The sequence below is a fragment of the Parasteatoda tepidariorum genome, chromosome 1 (assembly GCF_982258835.1).
Source record: "Parasteatoda tepidariorum strain Cologne lab strain chromosome 1, Ptep-v5.0, whole genome shotgun sequence".
In the NCBI taxonomy this organism is placed as follows: domain Eukaryota; kingdom Metazoa; phylum Arthropoda; class Arachnida; order Araneae; family Theridiidae; genus Parasteatoda; species Parasteatoda tepidariorum.
The window spans coordinates 25,087,117-25,111,554 of NC_141755.1; the positions used below are offsets into that span (position 1 = coordinate 25,087,117).

General features: G+C 27.5%; 1 protein-coding gene and 1 long non-coding RNA gene across 3 annotated transcripts in view; one reads left to right on the forward strand and one right to left on the reverse strand.

Moving 5' to 3' along the window:
* Positions 1-14,087, forward strand: part of LOC122269283 (uncharacterized) — a 123,857-nt gene extending 109,770 nt beyond the window's left edge. The window contains exon 4 of the long non-coding RNA XR_011636642.2: positions 13,931-14,087. This is a non-coding gene — a long non-coding RNA (uncharacterized LOC122269283). The remainder of the gene's footprint in view (positions 1-13,930) is intronic.
* LOC107437871 (PI-PLC X domain-containing protein 3) lies at positions 6,048-24,038 on the reverse strand. 2 transcript variants are annotated; one of them, XM_043041555.3, is made up of 6 exons: positions 23,848-24,038; positions 13,949-13,999; positions 12,199-12,531; positions 10,301-10,617; positions 9,392-9,564; positions 6,048-7,335 (listed from the first exon to the last, which is right to left on the reverse strand). In XM_043041555.3, exons 1-6 carry the CDS (start codon positions 23,990-23,992, stop codon positions 6,909-6,911), a joined length of 1,446 nt encoding a protein of 481 aa, XP_042897489.2. In that variant the 5' UTR covers positions 23,993-24,038; the 3' UTR covers positions 6,048-6,908. The 2 variants fall into 2 exon arrangements, with proteins under 2 accessions (XP_042897489.2, XP_042897490.2); XM_043041556.3 differs by lacking the exon at positions 23,848-24,038 and adding an exon at positions 17,253-17,447.
* Positions 24,039-24,438: the final 400 nt, after the last annotated feature.

Below are 24,438 nucleotides of genomic sequence, written 5' to 3' on the forward strand. Positions count from 1 at the left end.
TTGAAAAAAAAGCATGCATAAAAATGAAAATCTACTTTTTTCTCATAGTCTGTAGTTCAAAACATGGTGCTATAATCATAAACACTCATGAAAAATTGTAGACAAATATTTTAAAATCAACATTCAATATCGTGTTTAAGGTGGTGTAAAATTTGAAAAAAAATATGATTTTGAGATAAATGCATTTAAAGACTTAAAATCATTAGTCTATCCATTATTATCATTTGCACAAATTCTGCTACAACTACGTAAATAATTGGAAAGCAAACAAAAGTATAGTAATTTTAAAAAGCTAAGAAAAGTACAGTTATTATAGATAAATAATAAATTTAATTTCGAAACTTTTGTCCAAAATCACGTTTTTTGAACTAGTCAGATATCTTAAAAGAATAATATTCAATGGCGGTTGTTTTTTTCCCCTACTTCGTTATCTTCAGATATCTCCCGAAAGTTTCTAATAATCATTTAAACATTATGCAAATAAAAAGTCAATTGCGTTCACGAAATTACTGTTCTTGCTAAAGATAAGTTTATTCGTAGAAATTGAAAACTGCAATAATTCTACGTAACGGTTGTGAACTTATTTATTTATTATGCATTGGTATCCATGGATTCGAAATCGTTAAATTTACCTAAGCCTATTTCTGTTTTTCTGAAATCACGAAACATTTCTCTAAATATTTAACTCATGAAATTTCACAATCGGATTAAAGATATACTGAAAATGTATAGGTCATATTTAAAAAAAAAAGCGATTGTAAGTATATAAATATGCAAGCAGTGACTTTCTCATGCAAAGAATATTTAAATTTTTCAATTCTACTTAAGGAAAATTTTTGATACTGGAAATTTAAACTGGCAATTTTCGAGCTTTTTACATGAAAAAGAAACATTAATATGCAAAAAATAAAATTATGTTCTTAATTATTAAGTTATTCAAACATTACGCGATATAATTTTTTATTTTCAAGTTTGCTTTACAGAGTCACAAAAAATTTGCAAGCTGAAGGTTTTTTTCCTGGTTCATATTTTTAAACTCTTTCTATTATGCGATTCTTCAGAAATTTTTGTTTGATAATAAACAGTGCTAATGTGCTTTTCTGATATTTTAGTAACATTTATGTGATGAAAATAATAATAATAAATAATAAAAAAGCCAAGTTTAACTTCACCATGTGGATTTAATAGCATAAAACAATTCTATTTTCAAAAACCGCAAGTAACATCGCGATTGAATATTATGGAGACGTTTTAATTTGGGAAAGATGTCAATTGAAAGTTTTATTTATGCAAATAATAACAAAAAATGTACAATGCAGAAATATCTCTACTTAGCTACTTCAGTTAGTATAATGGAAATTTTGTTGAAGATGTAAAATAATTCATGATGAAAGGCTAGAAGATGCTGATGGTTTCTACTAGTTTGATGTAATTGAAGGAAAGGCAATATTTATAGAATATTTATCCAGAATATGATGATTATCACAAGTTAAGACGCTGATGAATGATGTAAAAATTCCGTTGAATAAGTTGACATATTTATTTTATTTCGCCACAATAAATTAATGAATTTGTATTGAATTAAAAAGTTAGTCGTTACATTGATTATTAAGAATAGAATGAAATATTTCTATTTGTTTACTATAAAATTTAAGAAAATTAAATAATGTGTTTAATATAATAAAAGTCAGAGTAATAATGATTAAGAAAGTTAAATTTATGATATTAAGGAAATTTTTGAAAGCTAGAAAATATTTAACGTCTATTACGGCATCACAGTTACCAACTTAGTTATTACCTATTAATTTTAATTGTTTGCAGAGCATTCAAATTTGAACCGTAGCTCTGAACTGAATAATCATTCAGCATATTAGTTTAATTTTTTTTTCTTACTAACAAATAGTTTAGCATTTTATTACTAAAAGGAACTTATCATCAATCAAAATTTTAATCACCTTCCGACTAGCTTTCATTTTAAATGGAATTCGTTTCTTGCTTCCAATATAAATTTTACCAGTTTCCTTAACATTGTAAGTAAATTTTACATTCATTTTTTATCCAATCGACATTTTGACAATGAGACATAAAGCTAAAAAAAGAAAAAGTTAAAATAAGAATTATTAAATCTACGTTTTTCAACGTGGATGAGAAGCGCGGAGAAAGTACTTTTATGAAAACTTAAGGGGAAAACGTAGAGATCAGTTTTGTTTTAAATTATAACCTCTATTACGACCAGAAATTTTAAGAAAATAAAACTATTCTTAAAATGGATGTGTAATACATTGTTCGTTTAAAAAGCGACAGACATATTTTCTTTTTTGATCATTTGAAAAATTTGCCATATAATAGTATGAAAACAAAACTTATTTTTGAACACTCTAAATATATGTATTTTAGCTATATAACGATATAAATCTGAATTTAATGCTACAATTTTGGTTTGTTTTCAAAAGGAAAGCTTTTAAATTTTATCACAAAAAATAATAAATACATTTTTCATTATTATTATAATAATATATTATTATAATGTATTTCTGCAGCTGCAAATTAAATTTTATAAGGGGTGAAAAAACGTTTGGGAGTGATCAAATAATTCAAGAACTATACATCAAATCAAAAAAGTGAAATTTGAAATCTTAAATATAAACACCTATTTTTTATTGCAGATTCAGACTCTCCAGAAAAAATATATCTAATCTGACTTGTAGGCTTGCTCATTTTGCAGAACAAGCACCAGTAAAGACTTACTCATTAGCTGTAGCCGAAACTGCTTAAAATGGTCGTATTTTGAGACCCATCAAATTGAAACATGTATAAACACATAAATAAAAATAAAAACAATTCGATTAATAAAAAAATCGATAAAATATTTAAACATATCTACCTTTTTAATAATCCGATGGGTCCCGCTTTTTCAATAAAAAATGGGAGGGTCATGTTTAGAATTTCAGAGGTTGCTCCCTATTTTTCCCAGGGATGTCGTATGTGGTTGTTCACGTTTTGTATCATTCGTTAGCTTTTAAAAAAATATGCTTCGATTTTCACTTATTTCAAGTATATTTTTCGAGATATTTGATTGCTTCCAAACCTTTTTTTACATTATGTATATTCGCCTTAATAATGGCAATAGGAGACAATAACATTCCAATTTTAAAATTTAAATAAATACGTGATTGTTAATATACCAACTTTTTTGATAGGAATATTTAGCGAACTTGTAATTATGGCATCAAACTTAGCACATTAATATGGTCTAATTAAGTTTATTTTGGATAACTAGATGGCGACACTGAAATGGTCGTGAAAATTTATTTTTGTAAACTTTATATTTTATCGAGTAAGCCATTTTTCAAAATTTAAAAAACCATTTTTCAAAAATTAAAATTAATGGGCATTGAGCTTTCTTTTGTAACTTACATCAATCACGTTAACTTTCTTAGATAACAATTTTGTTCCGATTTGTTCTGCTCTTACAATTTTATTTTTATTAATATCGGCTTATAAAATTTATTTATTCGTATATGTACGTACTACCTTATGTAACACAAGAGAAAATAAAAAACTTGTTCTTAATTACCAATAAAATGCTAAGATAGGAAGGGAAAAAAAAATTTCTCCATTTTTTAAATTCCGTTCATTATTATTGAACCAAAAATAATATTACTTTTATGCTTAGTACAGATATTTTCGAAGAAAATTTAAATAAAACAATACATCAAATAGTTATAATATTATGTGAACGTGTGATTAATTGTTTAATAACATAAATAAGCTAGTTTCTTAGAATTTAGGTTTTAATCTGAATTCTAAGAATGTAGATTAATTAAAAAATTAAGTTAAATCTTAGAATTAATTTTTAAAAAAAAGATTAATCAAAGAAGGATTAATTAAAAAAAAAGTTAAATCCTTAGTGTCTAAAGCAATTTTTTCTTGCAATAATTTTTTCACCCAATTACAAAATTATTTGAGTTTCATTTCAACAATATGTGCTAGTAGTTTGAAAACTATAAAATTCAATTTCTTAGCTACACTTCGTGCAATTTTTATGCCAATGCTTGAAACTTAAAATACTATAAAAAAAAAAGAAAAAAAATTCAACAAACTGTGGAAATTTAAATTTTTGTACAATAAACATTCTAGCAAAGAAAATTTCAAAATAAGCACAACTTTGAGTGTGTTTTTTTTTTCAATTTAATTACTTATTTAAATGATAGAGAGAGAAAAAAATTGAGTTTGCTATTCTCAATAGTTTTTCATTGGAGCTTACCTATTAATACCCAAGTTACAAGATGTCAAAAATGCTTTATGTAAAGAATAGCTTTATAACTTAAATATAAAATACTGTAGGAATTTTTTTTTAATCCACTCTTACAACAATTTCGAGACTTAAAGTTGTTTTACTTAACTTTGTAATTTAATGTGTTTCGCGTCAACGAAGCATTATCATTCTAAACTAATTTAAAATCAAATATTTTTGGTTTAATTATTCTTATCATTTTGAATATATTTACCATCGATTTTTATTTTTTCTTCTGATTTATTGGTCATTGATTATTTTACTCCTTTACCTTAACGTTCCTCAAACTTAATTCTTCTTGCAAATCTTCAGTTTAAAATACGAAAAAAAGTTTTTCTTTTTTGAATTCAAGTACTTTCTTTTTAATTTAATTATTCAATTAATTTAATTATTTATTTATTACATTCAGAAGGGAAAATTTGAATTATTGAAAAGTTGTTTTCGCCTTTAATACATGATTTATAAAACTAACATTTTTAACACTCTTCCTTCTTGCTTCCGTCAAAATAGCAGGTTCAAGTAAAGCTCTCTATTTTTCTTGCCCATGATATTTCCGGGCTGGAGTGCTCAAAAGTAACGTGGAAAAAAGATTAAAACAATCTAGTTCTTATGACGAGAATTATGTTTATTTCTCGATCTATGCATCAGATGGCAGTACCAGACTTTGTAATTTGCTTAGAGATAATAAGTTTATTTTACAGGAGGTGGTCAACACTTATCAAAAACCGAGCATTTAAATTTCAAAGTGCATTACGCTATTGGTCGAAATTAACATTTCTGCTTGACAGATAAACTTTAGAGCTCATTTACCCACTATATTCTTCCATTGTGCGACAATTATTACCAATATGACTTATTTAAAATTTGATTTCTCAGAAACTATTCACCCGATTTCACTCAAATTTCGTATTTTACCATGGGAAACAACATACTTTAAAATAATGTAAAAAATCGTGAAAATTACAATTCAAAATTTTTTAGACTGCCATGAAGTAAAAATAATAAATCTTTAATAAATATATTTTTTGCATGGAATTATCTTTGGATAAACAAGTTTTATAATTGTATAAAAAAAAACTTACAGTTCTCTTTAAAAAAGTTCTTAAGATATTGCGAAATACGTAAAAAGTGAAATTAACATAATATTTCTAATTTTCGGATAGCTCCCCTAACCAAATTATGGGGAATATATTTCCCAGGTTGCGGCTACCGCCTGCATTTCGAGGGCCGAAAATCCGAATCCGGTGAAAAAAGGTATGTTTATTCGGATAAAGTACGTTTTTTGTGTCTGATTATTTAACTTAAGTCTACACTAATTTATTAAAATATTTGTGGTCATTCCCTCGAACTGATACGTGAAGATCCAATCATTACAACAAAAGTTATTCAGGGTGGTCCGTTTTTTTTTTCGGCAAAATGTACACATACTTAATTCCATTATATTTCTCTTTGAATAAAAAATAGGCATTTTTATGACAGTTTTCTTCAAAATTACGCTCTCATTTACGGGTTAAGTAATTCAGCTTAATGTCACAAGGAAAATAATAAAACGCAAATTTTAAAGCAATAATAGTCTAAAAAATTTTATGATGCAATTATTTTGTTGCAATGTCAAAATTATTAATTAAACAAAGGTTCATATCAGAGGTATTTCATTTTCCTCAAAGAATAACCCATAAGTAAAAACGAATTTAATTTCAAGAAAATACGATATTATAAAAAAAAACTATTAATTCATAAGAAAATTGACTCTCTTAAAACAATTTACATTTATTTACATTCAATAAATACTTTACAACAAGTATATAGACATATATAAAACTCTTTTTTTGTAAAAATAGTCATCAATAAATACAACAGATTTTAAAATAATACAATATGTTTTCTTCTACAATGGGAAGAATACATAACAGTTTAAAATTTTATTTACAATAATATTTTGGCAAAATATTTAAATAATAATACTTTTATCCAAATAAAAAAGCTTTTTTTTATGCTGTTGAAAAGCACTTTTTGCACAAAAATTAAGTGCCCTCATCAGCTTCGTGACAATTAATTTAAGTGCTTCGGAACACAAAACGTGTTTTTGTTGTGTTGATTGTCATTTTTTTTATGTAGTTGCAAAAATTTGTTTTATGCAGTTGCTTCATGGGCAATACCACATACTTATTAAGAAATAAGTTTTTAGGAGAAACTTAAAACATAATTCAAGTGTAAAAATGCATTTTAAATTTTAAGGTGTTATAAATTTAAAAAAACATCTTTAAGTCTTTAAAAAGATACACTTCATAATAAAAATTTTTGCAAGAAAACAAACTAGATTTTTTTTTTAAAAAAGATTTTCTTTTTTTTCAAAAAAAAAATATTATTAAAAAGATAAATAAACGGATTTAAATTATATAAGTTATAAATATATTAATATAATATATTAATATAAAATATATAATTATAAATATATTAAAAATGACATTTACTTTTTTCTAAAATGAATTAAATAAAAATAATTTAAATGTCTTTAAAAATTGTCCCAAAACTTATCGATAACATTATTTATTTATTTTGAAATAGACAAAAACGCTTTTTAATATAACCAAAAACAAGCAATATTATTTTAAGGTCTTAGATTAGACCAATAATGAGGAGGACAAAGTCCTTTTATTCTATTAGCACGAATAGACACGTCTATGATGTTATTCCCTAAGAAGTAATCCGTGGCGACAATATTAGCTTTATGCCAGAAGTGATCCCTAAACCAGTGTGTAACATTCCTGTTAATTAAATCTGCCAAATATCGCAATCCAGTCTCTGGGTGCAAAATAATTGTTTTGGCATTTGGTGTCAGTTCAGCCATAGAGGCCCAGAGACCCTCAGGAGCCGATTTTTCGAACACTTCTTCAAAATATGATTTCAGATCTTGTGGGTGCTGCTTGTTACCCCATGCCCTCTCTATGCTGGGCCACATCAGGTTTTGGAAATACTTTTCCCTTATGGGATTGTCATAACTCACCAGGACTCTCTTATTATGTTCCCACAAGTAACTAAAAAGGAAATTCAAAAAAAATTTATTGTATCAAAATTTCAATTTTTTTTAATTTATTCATATATAGAAATGGAAATCTGAGTGTTCAAAAGCTAACTAATATGTTTTCGTAAAAAAAAACTTAAATATAATTTTTTTAAATTAGTAACTTTTTTGAGTTTCTTATTAGTGGTATTAAAATGATTTCTCTTAATTTATAAGACTGGCATATCTAATGAGTTATCTAATGTACAACTAGCTTATCTAATGTACTACATTACACATCTTAATACACTTTTTATTCAATAATCGGATGGCAATGTACAAGAATGGTAAAGACATTTCTGGTAGAAGAAACGAAAACTCCGGTATTTAAACCAAAATAAAATTTGCAATTGTCAAAAATACAAAACCAAATATAAATTCGAATAAATTAGCGTATTTAAATTTAGATCCCCGAATCATTAAGATTGAATTCTAGTACGTGAAAATCTGATCATTAGAACAAAGGATATTTAGTGTAATCCGTTTTTTTTTCCTGTACTGTTTTTTTGCTGTACATGGGGTTCCGATCATTAGATCAAAATCCGATTATTAAATCAAAAGTTATTTGGGGTAATCTTTTTTTCACTTTCCTGCTCATTTTACATGGTGTTTGCAAGCTTTTATGTAATAGAATGCTTGTAAAATATAAATAAAATAATACACTTTAGGAATCATATGTTAATATTTAAGGGAGAAAGTAAGAAAAACGTAATCTCTATATGCAGAATAACTAGTGAGGTAAGCGGAATAAAATATTAAAACCATTTCGATCGGCGTGGAGAGAAAAAAATCCGTAAAATTACTATAATTCCGTAAATAACATTTCTGGTTTATAAACAACAATAATTCTGGTTATCAAAATATGCGGTTTTTAAATCATTCATTTAGTAATTTCACCATACGCTATCGTATTGGTTTAGAGGAAATTCGTATTTTCAAAATTAAAGTTCTTATTATCATACATTAAGTAGTGAATGCAAAACTGAAAATTAAATTTAACTAAACAAATAGTTTTTATACCTTTCGATAAAATTTATAAAACGTCCTTCAGTACTGTTAATCATTTTCCCATTTATTTGGTAATTTTAACCTTTTGATGTCGATGCCGTTTACCAAATGAAATGGTAATAGACTCTTTGCACTTCTATAGTTTGTTTAAAAGGGTGTGTTATTTAAATAGTTCATTGGAGTTAGAAGATTGTTAATTACTTTTTATTCTAATATAAATTCTCAATTATGGAAAAGGGTAAAGGAACATGATTGATAGCTTCGAATATTTAATTAGTATTTTAAAGTCAGATATATCAAATTATGGTGACTGTTTTGTCAATCGTTTATGGCAATAGCGAGATTTACTTATTTATGTATATGCACATGTGGGTTGCTTTGTAAATAGAAATAATGTCTTAAAAATTCTTTTCTGTTTAAAAAATAGATAGTATTATAGAGTGATTCGAACCAACTACATCTACCACATTTGGTCAGGCAATGATTAAGGTGGAAGATGAATTGAAAGTTTGAGGCTTTTACAGTTAATTTTTCACTTCGCATATTTTACTTTAATTCCACAACTATTTTACTGATTCGAAATAATTTTACAAGCAATTGAAAAAACTATTCCTTAGATAATATCATTAAATAAATTTCGTGTAAAATACTACTTTAAAACATTAATTATTATTTTATTTAATGACGGAAGAAATATTTCTATATAGTATATTATTTTTATTTAGTTTTCTTTAAATATATATAAAATAAATATAGTATAAAATATATTAATATCAATACATAATATATCAATACAGGTATACGTAATTTTTTATGTGTGTTCGTATATTAAACTTACGAAAAACAGTTCGACATAAATCTTTTAATTGTTTTTTTTATATTGTTTAGCATAAGACCATGAAGGAAGATAATTTTTATAAAGGTTTACTGTTTAATTTTAAACTATGTTACACACAAATAAAAATTCAGAGTTCAAAGACGTTTCGATATTAATAAAACCTTTAAAGGACAAAACTACATACCTCATAGTTGCATTTTTGTAGTCATCTGTCGTTGGTATTAGGAAAGGTCCAAAAAACCTAATAATCATAACAATTAATTTTTCATGTATTTCTTCACTATTGAAGCCGATTGGAAAATTGTGAAAATCTAAAATGATGATTTCTTTCTTTGTGGCTCGTAGAAATTGTAATACCTAGAAAATAATTCCAATTTTGAACATAGGTTTATATTTAAATTGAATCAGAGCATAAAATGTATGCAGCATTATGTTTAGCTAGAACATATCTCAACAACTACTTCCGCAAATAAAATTTCCATTCGAACCGATTATAAGACTCTTTTCTCTTCAGATTACAAACAAAAATTATTTAGTTTTTTTTTTCATTTCAATTGATCAATTCACAATTGCTTACATCTACTAAAGCTATGCAATTTTAAAGGACAAAATCTAAAGTATGTAGCATAATATTTTTATGAAGTCGTAATCCATTTACATGTATTTCTCCCCTGTGGCTATAATATGGTTTTATTAGCGAGACAGGAGCAAACTTTCCTTTCAATTGGAATCTTTTGTAGTATTGTGATAAAATACGAACGCCAAATTTGAATTATGAAGTCTCTGAAAAAGTCTTTAAAACCACTTCAGGTTAAGTGCGGACCCAATTTTATAACTTTAACTGTAACTGTTAAGATGATACCACGCTGAGTTGTGGACAAACCAAATAACAAATTATTTATAACAAATAACGTTAGAGATCCTCTAGCATTTTAGGTTGCATTTAAGTACGTGAAAATTTGATCACTAAATCTAAAGTAAATGCATTTTTAAAGGTGTTTCATTTTTAATTTACTGCATTGTGCATTCAGATAACTCCACGGTGTTGAGATCTAAATAATCATTTCATGAAAAGTTAACAAAAATAACTTACTTGTCTTAAAACTGATTTAACTGAATGTTCTGTTCTCAGGAAATTGTGATTGATATAGTACTTGTCTTCGCAGTGGTTGTAATGGCCCACGCGCAGATCAAAATATCTTAATCCATACACCATCTGCGTGAATATATTTTCTTCTTGTGCATATTTATACTTCGTTAAGGGACCAGTTTCTTTGTGATAGTAAAAACTGCCAGAATCATGACTTCCAGGAATCATAATCTCGCTCAATTTCAGATGAGATAAAAAATCACTGTTTTCTTCCATCCAAAATGGCTGAATTCGTAAACAGGATGAAGAAAGAACTTGACCTAATATATACAAAATATTTCATTTGTAAAGTTGCATAATTTAATTCGAAACCTCATAAGACATACCCAAGTTAGAGAAAATTCTAAACAATTGCAAGTAAATAAGATGCGGAAGTTTTTAGGTAATTATTAAAAAATAAGTAAATAAGATGGAAGGTAAAATTTAAAAACAGTTGAAACATAAAGAATAGTTGGTGATATTTTACATGCATGGACAATAGGGAGATTTTGCATTTTAACGTTACATTCCGGACGGCTCCAACACACAGGATGTGAAGTCTTATTACACAAGCGCACTTAAAGTGCGCATGCGTCAGTTCTGTTGAAATGTGAAATCACCGAGAAAAAAATATTAAACTTACGTTAATAAAAATGAGAGATTTTATTAAAATCAGTATGTTTACCCCCCTCTAACGTTATAGTATATGATCTTAACTATAATCACAAAATTTAAAATTTATAAGGAACGCGATTATTATGAAAGAAGCTTCTTCCTACATTTTTCTATTTGTTTATTTAAATTCTATTCTATTTGTTTATTTTAATTACACAAGTTATTGTGTAATTAAAATAAACAAATACAATTTTAAAATAACGAAAAAATCAACCTTTTTATGGATCTCGAACAATTTGACAACCATAATTTTATACTAAAATCAATAACATTTATTTTTTTATTAAATCAACCAATTGCTGTTAAATCGCATGATTAACATCAATATTTCGTAATAACAATCCTCCATTTTCAATTTGTGTAGGGGCTCGTTTTTGATGTATTTGTAACAAGTCGATGTTGTAAATTCGAAACTAGGCTTAAACGAAAACAACATTCAATATCAATAAAGAAAGTGCTTGTAGCTCTGTAAAACCACGTCAACAAACCGTAATAAATAAATAAAAAAACATGAGCATGCGCAGTTGCTTAAAGTCTTATGTGTGAGAACGCCCGAAATCTAACGTAAATTTGCAAACTATTATCTAATATTATCTACATCAATTTATCAACTATAGAGCCTTAGTGTCTCATGAGACAGAGCTCTCGTTTCCTAATGAGGTAACCTGGTCTGGAATCCCAGAGATGGCTGGTTGATACGAATTCCGCACCTAGCTCGCACCTAGAAAAGTGCTGGAGTAAAATATTTTCCGTGGCAGATGGATCATGAGTTAGAGTCCCCTTACCGCCAGTCTAAACGTTAGTGGTTTTTTTGGTTTATATGTGCATTTAAAGCAGATGCTGCTTAATTCCATCGAAAAAGCCCACCACTAAGGCAAATTTCTCCCAAAACTTGATCCAAGATATCTCTTATCTTCTGGATCTTCTTCAAAATTACAAGGTTACGGAGTTGAACATGAGTTGAATCGGCAGTTCAAGGATGGTTATAAAATAAAATGTATCGATTATACTTTTAGAAATGTTTTAATCATGTTAAACCAGTATATCGTTTAATTTTTCTGACAGTTAATATAAAGGAAATTTCGTTACACTTTATATTACAGCTAAAATATTTAAAGTAGACGTAAACACAAGTTATAGTACGAGTATATAATTTTGAGTAAAAGAAAATTATTTATCAGAATTACCTTTATTATTTTGATAAGTCACCCAGTATCCAAGACAATGATTTTCATGTAAAAATGTCGCATTCAAAATGATAACCGGGATGATGATATCGCTTCTGTAGAAGCCACCGGGATGATCTTGAGGATGGATTGAAATGATGGAAGAAGCATTGGGATGGATGATGGGATCTGTGTTGAACACTGAGATTTTGTCCTCTGTTGCGGGAGAGCCCCCGAACCAATTTATTTCCAATTGTCTGTTGACAATTCCGTCTTCCGTTGTAGAAACGTAGAGGGAAGAAATGGTGAGAAAAACTCTTGTGTTTTCTCTCGAACTTTGAATCTGGTGACATCCTAAATTAAATATATAAATGAGTTCAATTAGTTTAACTCACATAGTTTAATTTAATGATTCAATATATATATCGAAAGAAATTCTAAAAAAATAATAACTCAGAGGAAATGGGTAAAAATAATTTGTGGAAGTATGCGAGTAGATAAGATTAAGGCTCTTGAGTTTTAAATCACACACTTTCCGAAAGCATGCGAACAGATGTTATGCAAATATTTTTCTTTTTTAAATTTCCAATGAGCGGCACAATCGGTCTTGCCGATGAGCAGACCTAGTGCGTTCTCCAGAGGTGGTATCCACTCTTTAAGGACCAGCACAATGGGTGAGATACCGTTGGTCATGTTAATTTGGACGTCTAGTTTCTGCCACACTAGATGGCATCACCGAGACTCTATTTGGATGCTAAAGTGCACTAGAAATTTAATTTTGCCGGAAATGCCAAGAGCCAATAAGGCACTCCAGGGATCTTTTACATGCCGCATAATCATATGACATGGTCGCTGAGGACTTTTTGCATCCCGAAAATCCGGTGTCTGGGCCGGGGATCGAACCCGCAGACTTGGGCTCAGAAGGCCGACGACAAATCAACTGCACCACCCAGCCTATTATACAAATATTACTGTACAGATATTAAAGTGCGAAAATTGCTTCACAATGAGCGAACCGGGTTCGAATTCTAGCAATGGCTGAGATTCGAATTCTGCACATGACTCGCACCGACCACAGTGCTGACGTGAAAGATCCTCAATGGTAGAAGGATCATGGGTCAGATTCCCCTTGCCACCAGGCTAATCGTGGGAGTCTTTCATGGTTTTCCTCTATATGTAAAGCAAACTCTATATGGTTAGTTCCATCAAAAAAACCTCCACAAAAGCAAATTTCTCCTAATACTTGATCCAGGAGTTCCATTGTCTTCTAAATTTATTTCAAATTTACGAGGCTACAGAGTTGAACTTTGGTGGTCGTTAACCGTAGATTGGGTCAGCTGTTCAGCAATGGTTATAAAAACTAAACAAAGCAATAACTTTACAAAACAATTTAATAAAATTCAGTGCTTCAGTACTTAAAACAATAGCATAAGAATCATAACATAAGAAACATAAGAATCATAAAACAATATATCATCAAATAATCATAAAACAATGTAGCTAAAAAAACGTATCTGAAATATTTATTTTCAATAAGTTCTCAATCAAACATTTAAACGTCTAATAAATATGAGAATATTAATATTTTCCAATTTTATTCTGATCAAAATAAGCTATTTAGTTCAACATAATTTTCCTAAGCAAAATTTTTTCAATGAGTGATAACGCATCAAGACAAATTATCCCTTCAATTTACTGATAAAATTACAATAAATCTCTCTAATTTATATTCGGAAATTTTATTGTGTTGCAGATGAAAAAAAAAACTTACTTTCTTTGATGGTATCGATGTAAGGTGCTTGACTAGATGAAGTGATGAAGACTAGAAAAATAAGAATGATACAAGACTTTAGAGTCATCTTTGGATGATATGTAAAAGCTGTACCAAGTTAACTGAAATAAAAGAATTTTATTATACATATGAACAGAATGGTATTTTGTGTCAATTATTTGCAATTAAAACCAAAAAGAAATGTATTATTCTTATAAATATCAAATTCTTAATACTTAAATAGTGTTTGAAGGTAATGATTCCCTTAGTTAGGATTCTCATTGATAAACTATAAAGTAAACTATAAACCGATAATATATATATAAAAAGATACAAATCGTGTTAGTTAAAATTATTCTGTACAAAAAGGATAGATAAAATAGTTTAATAGATAAAAGGGTTTGAAGAATTTAAAAAATATTATGATAAAAATTAACAACAAATGTATATTAAAAGTAAATATCACATCAAATTGATATTAAAAAGCGGTAGACTTTCAGAAGAAAAAAGAAAACATAGATTTTCCTTTAACTCATTGTACGTAACTTAAGTCTTCATCATCATTTAGTCTTCGGACATCAAATTTGTTGCAATTAACCAATATTCCTGCTTTTAATGTTATTATTATATAAAAAGATAATCATAACTTGAACTTCTTATGATGATTTAATTATAGAGATTTATAGAGAAATGAAATATTTTGAACTATATTTGTTGTCCTAAATTAAAACGGATTACTACTAAAAAAATAATTTTCAATATTTGTAAAAACAAATAATAATAATATATAAACAAAAAAATGGCTGCCTGATTAACACAATAATTTTGCTCAAAAGCACCTGAATTATCAACAATTCATTAATCTCCAAAAAACGCATAAATTAATAAAAATATTTTTTTTAAAAATGTAACAAATATCGCTATAGTTTAATAGAAGACTGTTTTATAAAAAAAATTAAAATTTTTATTAACCTTTTGGGATTAAAAACATTCAAAAGAAACTGACATAAAAATGAAATTTCTTGCAAAATATTTAACTGTCAAATCAGCCAGTTGGAGCTAAAAATGCCAGTTAAAAATACTAAGATGTTATATTGTAGGTACTACAAAAAAAAGACTTGCCTGCATCATAAATGAATAATTAAACATTTTATAATTCCTTAGTTTGTCTTTGTACGCACTGTAAATAAAATTCTACATCAAATTACAGTATGAAGTACAGGAACTTTGGGTGCATAATCCACAGTTTCCAATTTAGCGTATAATCCATTTTTACTGTAAAATATGATACTGTAAATTTTACTGTAATATTTATTTAATTCGAGCGATTCAGAGATTTTACGGTAATTATTACTATATAAATTACGTAAATCAGATTTTTTCCTCCGTAACATATTCCGGTAAAAAGTATCGCTACCACGAATGCCGGTACTTTTTACCTTATTCTGATCCTGAAAAAAACTAAAATTAGTGCAAAAATTTTTGAAAATTTACAGGACATTTATATTTTAAATGTAGAAGACAGAAGCCCTAAAAGACAAATTCCAGTTAATTCACCTTAATTTGTTAGATTGTAAAACACCATTAGATTTTAATTTCAAATTTTTTTTCGAGATTTCTTCTAACATTACTAGCAAAAATAAATTTGAAAACAAATTTAAGCATGTATATTTTTTCGAAACCAAAAACTTTTAATATGGAAAAATAAAAATTTTCACTTAAATAGTAGAAGCATATTTTTCGGATTTTAAAATTTTTAAATAATGACTCAAACAAGGTTTATGAGCACTATTTGCATGAAAAAAATTTATAAAAATTTCAGAGATATGCATATATTTTTAAAAAAGTTTTAAAATGTGCCTTGGATGCAGTAAAACAACAAGCGTCCTAGTAATATTTCATTTACGTCGTGACTTTTCCGCTTTGATAGTCCGATTGATGGGAACTAATGACTTGATTTTCATTGCTTGATTTAGAGCCGTGTCTTACTATCAGTCCATTGTGGGACAACTATATAGCATTAATCTTATAGTACTCTCTGTGCTATTAAATTATTCCATATCGATTGCAGATACAAGTCTGCATTTCGCCTGAAACAGATATAGTTAACAGAATATATTCCTGATTTCAAAATTTGGAAATCGAAAATATTAAGCTTTGCTTTTCTAATGAAAAAATATCCATTCAAAAGGCATTTCTGCGTTTCGACTTTGTCAGTATTTGTTTTTTCTTTTATGTTATTTTTTTCTTTGCCTTCGAATTTCTCACTACATAGATTAAAAATAAAAAAATGACAACATAATTAATACTGGGTAAGAATATACAGAAAAATGGCTATTAAACTTAAATAAATAAAAATTAATGTAGAGAATGGCGATCATGCATGACTGAGACAATGGTCCTTTACCTCAAAGAAACATTTTAAGGAATATGAAGCATTACCTACCTTTTTCCACCTGCAAAAATTAAACTATCGTCTCCCCTAAGGAAGGCATAGTACTACGGCATAGTACTAATTGAATTTATAGTACTGTTTTATAATTGTAACTATTAATTATATTCATAAATATTTGAAAAAAACATAATAAAACAATCTGTTACTATTGCCAGGTTGACAATAAAGTTTGCCAGCTCTATAAAAAAAATCATGACTGTTACATTATGTTATAAGATTACGTTTTAAGAAAATATATAGAAAAAGCAAATGAATATGCCTAAAAAATATGTCGCATGATCTTCGTGAAAAGAAACTTTATTTATTTTTGTTCTTAAACTTTATTCATACGAGTATAAACGTATTTTCTTAAATTTTATTGAAAATGAATTAAAAAAATACTAAATAAAAAATAATGAATAAAAAATAATAAATAAATGCAAAATAAAAACACTAAATAAAAAGCACTAAATAAAAAACACTAAATAAAAAGCACTAAATGAAAAATAATAATTAAAAAATACTGAGTAAAAAATACCCTAATAAACATAATAAATAAAAAATAATAAATTATTAAACAAGTATGTAGATGTATATTAAAAAAAATTTTTTAATTCATTGAATGAAAATGATTTTGACGATACATTTTAAATTAACAATATATTTTTGAATGTATATCATGTCGCAAAGCATTTGCGGTAAATACATTAGGTACAAGCAAAGTAGGGTACTCGTTAACGCAGTAACTTAGGATTAGCAAATGTAAACAGAATATGATATTTTAAATGAAATTATCACGATATATATTCTTTACCACACTAATATTTAAATATGTAAAAAAGTTCAAAACATAATCAAAATAGTACTTACTGGTTATTACAGCTATGGATGTCAGACATAATAAAAACGCTATTAACATTTTCTTTATGAGAATCATAAAAACGGACAATAATCAAAGCGAAAAAACTCGAAGGTCGCAAAATGAAAACCTTACTGGTTAATAGGAAAGTTCCTTATAAACAAACGAATGAGGAAAAAGTACACAATAATTTAAAATCATATTTGAATTCAAACACACAACTAAAATCATAGCACGAGCGGACAATCGTGTAATCAAAAATTTGAGCAGTGTAAACATTTTAATTATTTACCTTTTTGGCAGGTGTCAAGAATAGGAATCGAAGACTTGTTTAGAGGATGAGATTAATGAAAACATGAGTAAGCTAGAAGCGTAATAAATTGAAGAACATAATCTTCAATCAATGGGTCTTCCTCTTTTATAGGGTGTGTTTTTGTTGGTGATTGCTATCGTTGCGAAATTTTATCTTATCGAAACTTTATCCACTAATGCTAATTTGACGTAGTGACGTATTTGTTTTATTCACCAAATAATAAATGACCGCAACGTGAGATTACTTTCGTTCTTTAGGATATTTTTGTTCCGCTTTCAATATGTCAGACGACTAAATAAAATGCATTTTAAATTTCGATATTTGTAATTTTCAATACATTAAATTACTATCAGAATGTTTAAAAGAAAATTTAAAAAATTTATTATTTATTAAATTTTTTTTTTAAATTTCTAGTTTTTTCGATATCTGTAATTTTGCTAATTTCGATGTCTACAATTTTCAAACCATTAAATAACTATCAGGATGTTTAAAAAAAGTTTATTATTTATTTAATTTTTTTTTAAATTTTTGGTTTTTTCGATGTCTGTAATTTTGTTAATTTCGATATCTGTAATTTTCAATACATTAAGTAACTATCAGACTGTTTAAAAAAAATTTATTATTTGTTTAGTTTTTTTTAAATTTTTTTGAATATTTTGATTAAACAAACAATACTTATTTTAATTTTTATATATCATAAGGTTTCAAAGTGTGTACGAAATAAACGCAACAATAATATTTTATTAGAGCCTTTTTATTAAAATTTCATAAATTTTCAAGCATATTAATCAAATTAGTAAAAAATATTTTAATTTTTAATAATGGTGAGTTTAGATGTTGATGATGGTCGCCAAAATACTTTGAGTAGAAAGTATGTCTATTTAAAATAAATTGATCAAATGAGTAACACTATAAAAATAACTGTATAATCCTTTTGAAGAAAAAACAACACATTTTTACAGTAAAAAATGATTAAAGATAAATACGGATTTCTTTCTGTTTTTAAATCCCCGTGCAAAAATATTCTTGTTTTTTAACAGACCCTCTCCGTATATTAATCAGTTTGAAGCTGTTTTTCACAAAACGGTTTATCCTAATCATAAACGGTTAAACTTGTCAAGTCGAATTCTAAATTTTGCTATGCAGTTTCGCTTACCGTAAGAGTAATTCGGCATGCAGTTGTCTTTCTAATTGTCATTAAAATGGAAGATTTCGTAAATTGAAATATCTAATTAGACCACTGATCAATTATGCAAAATTATCCAACAATCTTTCTTCATTATTGCAAACCATGATTGTAGAAAAAAAGAAAACTTTGGAAATTCAACTTATAATTGTTCCTTTCTCCATACTGCGATTATCGTAAGATAACTTTACGATTATTTTCTATACTTTCGCTTACGTATAAATGAAAATTGCGATTCGACCAAATTGTTACTCTATCTGATTATTACTTGTCTTTAGATATTTTTCGGTAAGTTAAAGTACCGGATACTTTCATCAGTGTAAGCCAATATAGTTTTAAACCTTTTTGCACTTAATATGATTTCAATAAGTAAGACTTTCAGGTAAGCAGATACTTTAGTTACGTCACACTAGAGCTGCACAATAGGCCATTGGCAGAGCCGGATTATACCTTTCGTAGACCCTAGGCACAACTGTTTTTGGGCCCTCCCCTCCTTCCCCCACTCCTCCCCTATTTTCAAAATATATGCAGAAAATTTTTTTTTACATTTTCATTAATATGGATTTTAATTTACAAATTTGTTTATCGAACTTTATCTGCAATACCGACATACTGCCGATTTCAAATTTGTATGAACATAAATCTGCACAAGAAATGTTGAAGGCTCAAATTAAAGATAAACTTGTGAATACTTTTTCTAACGTTCACATTGCATTAAGAATATATTTGTCGATTCTTGGATCAAATGCAGAAGGAGAAAGATCTTTCTCCAGATTAAAATTGATAAAAAATTATTTGCGTTCAACAATGAATCAAGATCGTTTGGTATCGCTCGCACTTATGTCTATTGAATACGACATTTTGCGTAGTTTGGAATTCGACAGCATAATACAAGATTTCGTTGAATCCAAAAATCGCAAAAAAGTAATATATTAGATCATAAGATTCTGCAAAAAATTTATTACCGAAAAATATTATATTTTTATTTGTATCTTCATAATTTTGTGCGAAATACACTTGTTGTTTTTAAAGGTAAATTATTTTTGTCAAAAAAATTTTTTCTCCCAAGTTTTTCGTAGGCCCCTGAATTTCGTAGGCCCTAGGCACGTGCCTAGTGTGCCTATAGGTTAATCCGGCCCTGGCCATTGGGATATATCCCTAAAGATGATCCGAAGACATGCCACATCAATTTTTATCTTAGCTCCCCTTCTTAGGTAGCCCGACAACTTGCAAGTGAAGTCGGGTACTTAAATCTAGAACAGTTTAAAGAGGATCGATACCGTCCACCTTCGGTTCCTACGCAGGCTGATCAAAGTGATCACTCACCCGCTTACTGACAGCAGCCAGTGATGCTTGACTAGGTGTTCTACTGGGAACTGTGTCTTTATGATCAGTCCACTGTGTAACGTAAGACTTTTAAGATGAGAGTTTAGATAATATCTTCATATACAAACTCTAGAGCTGTCGTGGCTCACGGGAAAGAGCGCTCGCATCTGAAATAAGTGATTCGGATTAAAATAACGGCGTTGATTTGTCATGCAAATTCTGCTCTCGACTGAAATGCTGATATAGTTTATTTTATGGAGTTGTTTTTTGTAAAATAACAGGGATTTTGTAAAAATAACAGAGATTTTTTTTGTTAAAATAACAGAATTTGCTTGTTAAAATAACAGTACTTATCTGCATAAAAAAAAAACAAATGTCCGTTTTCACATAACAGTTTTTTTTATGTGAAATTAACAAATTTTATTTTTAACAGTGCACATTTTGTTTTAAATTTCATAAGTGAAGTTGCAAAACTTTGACTGCACATATATTTTTTAATATTTCTTAATATTCTCCAGTAAAAATTATTTGCCTAGCTTATCTATAAGATAATCGATCTCAAACTTTAACTGAATAACTTTATCGAACAAGAAAGAACGCTAGAGCATGAACCTGGTTTTAACATTTTTTGAGATAAAAAAAATATTCTTATATTCACATGTACTAAAATATTTGCGGAATGTAATGTAATTAAATGATAACTAAACAAACTCTAATGTTTCTTCTTTACATTGCGAAAACTAATCTTCGTATCTTATACTAAACGATACTTAAAAACTAAAACTTTGTATCTTATTTTAAATAGAAACTGATAAGTTGCGAATCATTCAGATTTACATATTGCTTATTGCAAGAACAACAGCTGATATCAGTATTTTATGAGATATATCTATTATATATGGGTCATTCTCACGAAAACTGTCATTTTTCAGTTCATAAAATCCCAAAAAAGTAAAGTGAATAAAAAGCTCTGAAACTTTTTATATTAATAGAAATATGTAATGACATTATAAAGAAAGTATATATCCTATAAATTATACTTAATATTTAAATTAATTAATTTTTTAACTAATTAATTTATATTTAATTAATTTATAATTAATTAATTTATAATAATTAATAACTAATTAATTAATTTAATAAATTAATTTATTAATTTTTTAATTTATTTTTCAAATTAATTAATAAGTAAATTAATTATTTTCACTATTTAAAAAGTGAGGGAATGACACTAATAGTGAGGGAATGATATTTTATTTTAATACATGTTTTTATCTAAGTTACATCTACCTAAAGTTTGAAAATGATAACATACTAAGTATATCTAATATTTATTATAATTTAGTCTTATATATTTAATAGTTTTTACAGGTTTGGGAAATAAAATTGGCTGGCACGATTGAACAAAAAAAAATTTCATAATATACTCATCTTGAATCATTCCCTCACTTTATACACAAGTGAGGGAATGACGAATTCAATAAAATTTAAAAATAACAGTTAGGCCAAATGAATTTCTGAAGTCAATCACATACAATTATATTCATACAAGAAAGCAACATATAATTATCCACTTTCTCGATGAAGTTGTATTTTATTTTACTCTAAAAAATGACATGAGGGAATGACAAATGTAAAAAATTTTACCTGGTTTGATTCATTCAAATTTATTCCACAGCAACGCTTCTTTAAGTTGAAGATGGAAACATATTGCAATTTTGTTCTATGATGCCAGTTGTTAACTTCTGAAGTTTTTATTAAAATATTTTTATTCTAAGAAGATTGCAGGTGATAAGAACATTGTTGTGAGGGAATAACGCGAAACACTGGGGACAAAGTTTAAAATAGTGCTGTGTTAATATTTTTATCAGAAATTAAATATAAAATTGATTTTCTGAATTCTATATTTCAGTATTCTGAAATAAAAAACACGAATTTGTAAAAAAAAAAATTTATTTCAGAAACAATATTTTTCTTTTTTTAAATCAGCAGTGGGGACAAGTGAGGGAATGATATATTGGTATATTTTAATTACCTAAAATAAATAAAAAATAAAAATTGATAATTTTATTTTTATTCTTTTGTTAGCTTGCATTCCGAAGGACACTTTCCTCTATATTTTTTTTCGTAAGCTGTAAAACAAGCATAAAATATACTGGGGACATGAAAATGACTGTTTTTGTGAGAATGACCCATATAATAATCACATGGCCGGTTCGTGCATTTATAAGGGACGTATACGTCCATTGAAAATTTTTATAAAACTGAGTAGCAATATTCAATCTATAGATTGAACTCAGTTTTCCCATAAGAAGCCTAAATTTCTTTTTAAATTTCAACATAAAATTGATAAAAGTATTTAAAAGTAATTGTTTTCTGTAAAATACATAGTTCTTCCTTACAGTTGGGTTCTTACAATCCTTACAATTGGATACTTGCAACTCTAAAAGAAGACTATTACTGATATATGGACACGTGACCTGTGATCTCAGAGCTAACTGATTGTTTATAAACAAGATGGAGTGCTATATCTCCCAATAAGTTAGAATGTCTAATGTTTGTTTCTCCCCATAGGTTAGAATAGTTATTAACGTGAAGTTAATTAAATACAACACCAGATCGGACAGCGAATTTGTAAGAATATGCATTCAAATATGCATGCAATCCTTCTCGTCTACTTCTTTAACTTAAATTAAATTTATTATTTGTTTATGTATTTTATTGTGACCGTGATATATTTTTGTTTTGTGTACCTGGCAACTTCGATGCATAATCAGTTTGTTTATGTTCTACATGGCTTCGTGCCTATCTTTGAGTAAAAAAAGAAATGCATATATATTAAAAATTAAATCTTTGTGATAGAATACAGAATGTGTCACTTAAGAGAACTGATACTTGACGGGCTTTTCTTACTAGAAATAGAATAGAAAAAACAGTGGATAACGTGAACAAGTGCCGCGTATTAACAACCAATAAGAATCGAAATCCATGCGCTACTTCACTTGTAGGTATCCCATTAATCAATGCTATTTTTAATCACTTTTGTTTAAATTTTAACTAACATATTCGTTTATATACAGAAAAAAGCGTAATAAATGAATTTCCAGCTTCAAATCGGGTTTTAACCAATGACAAGCTAAACCATACAATTAACTTAAATAATTCTCCGCTGTTATATTATTTCACTATTTTTAAAATTTTGTTTCAGCTTGTAGATTCTGCAAACCATTTCAGATATTTTTATAAAAGTTAAATAAAATACAGCACTGAGAAAAATAATTAGTATCAAAACTATCCTTATATGGTAAAATTACCGATAGCGATACACTTTAAAGAAATAATAAAATAAAAAAATAAAAATAAAAGGTATCATAATTCAATTACACACCGAATAATTTTTTATAGACTATAGGATTATAGGTAACGTTCACAATTACCTTAATAAACTTCATTTATGAAGTCGGGATTCCACCGAAATAAATTTGATTATTTAGGATTCTGTAGCCGAAAACAATGGACAACCGCTGCTTTAAGGTATCACGAGAAAATTACCAAATTTTAACACATATTATAAAACTACATTTTATTGCTAATTTTACCAAAATTATTAAAAAAGCGTTTTCGTGAAAATTACCCCACAGGGCCAGAAACACACTAAACTTTACCATATTCTGGTAGCTGTCACCATACTTTTTTCCTCAGTGTATTAACATATCAATTAGTGTTGATAATACAAATGGTGTATAAAGATTAAATCTTAAATTGAGGTCAGAAAACTTACCGATATAGAGAAAGTATGAACTGCATGTTGTCAGCATTAATGTAACTAGGCAATATTGCATTAACATTAATAAGCGTGCTACAACCATATTTGAATTAATTAAGCCGCTTTTCCTCTTTTGAGAATTAGTTCTTAAAACCCCCATATTCAACAATGACTTGAGAAATTCCGTCTCTGTTGATTCGTCAATAAAGTACAACTACAGAATGACAAAACAGATTTCACATCGGGATATGCTTTATCAGAATAAATTTATCGTTTATAAGTATGTATAAATAAAAAAAAGCAAACGAGAGTTTTTTTTTTATTTGTAGTAATTGAATGTAAAGTTATATTTTAAACTTAAGTGTTTAGCTTTTCTCAATAAATCACATTATAGTGCCTAGGTTCTGACGTAAGACATTTATTTACAACAAATACAAGCAAATTTATTCTTTTCTTTCTTAGAAACGATTCAACTGTATATATTGATTTTAAACAAACAACCGCGTAAAAATTTGTAACATGATTCGATTTGTTTATTTTATTTATTTATTTCAATTTTTCGAATTTTTTAAAGTTTAATTTTCTTAAGAGGGGAGAGCATTTTTA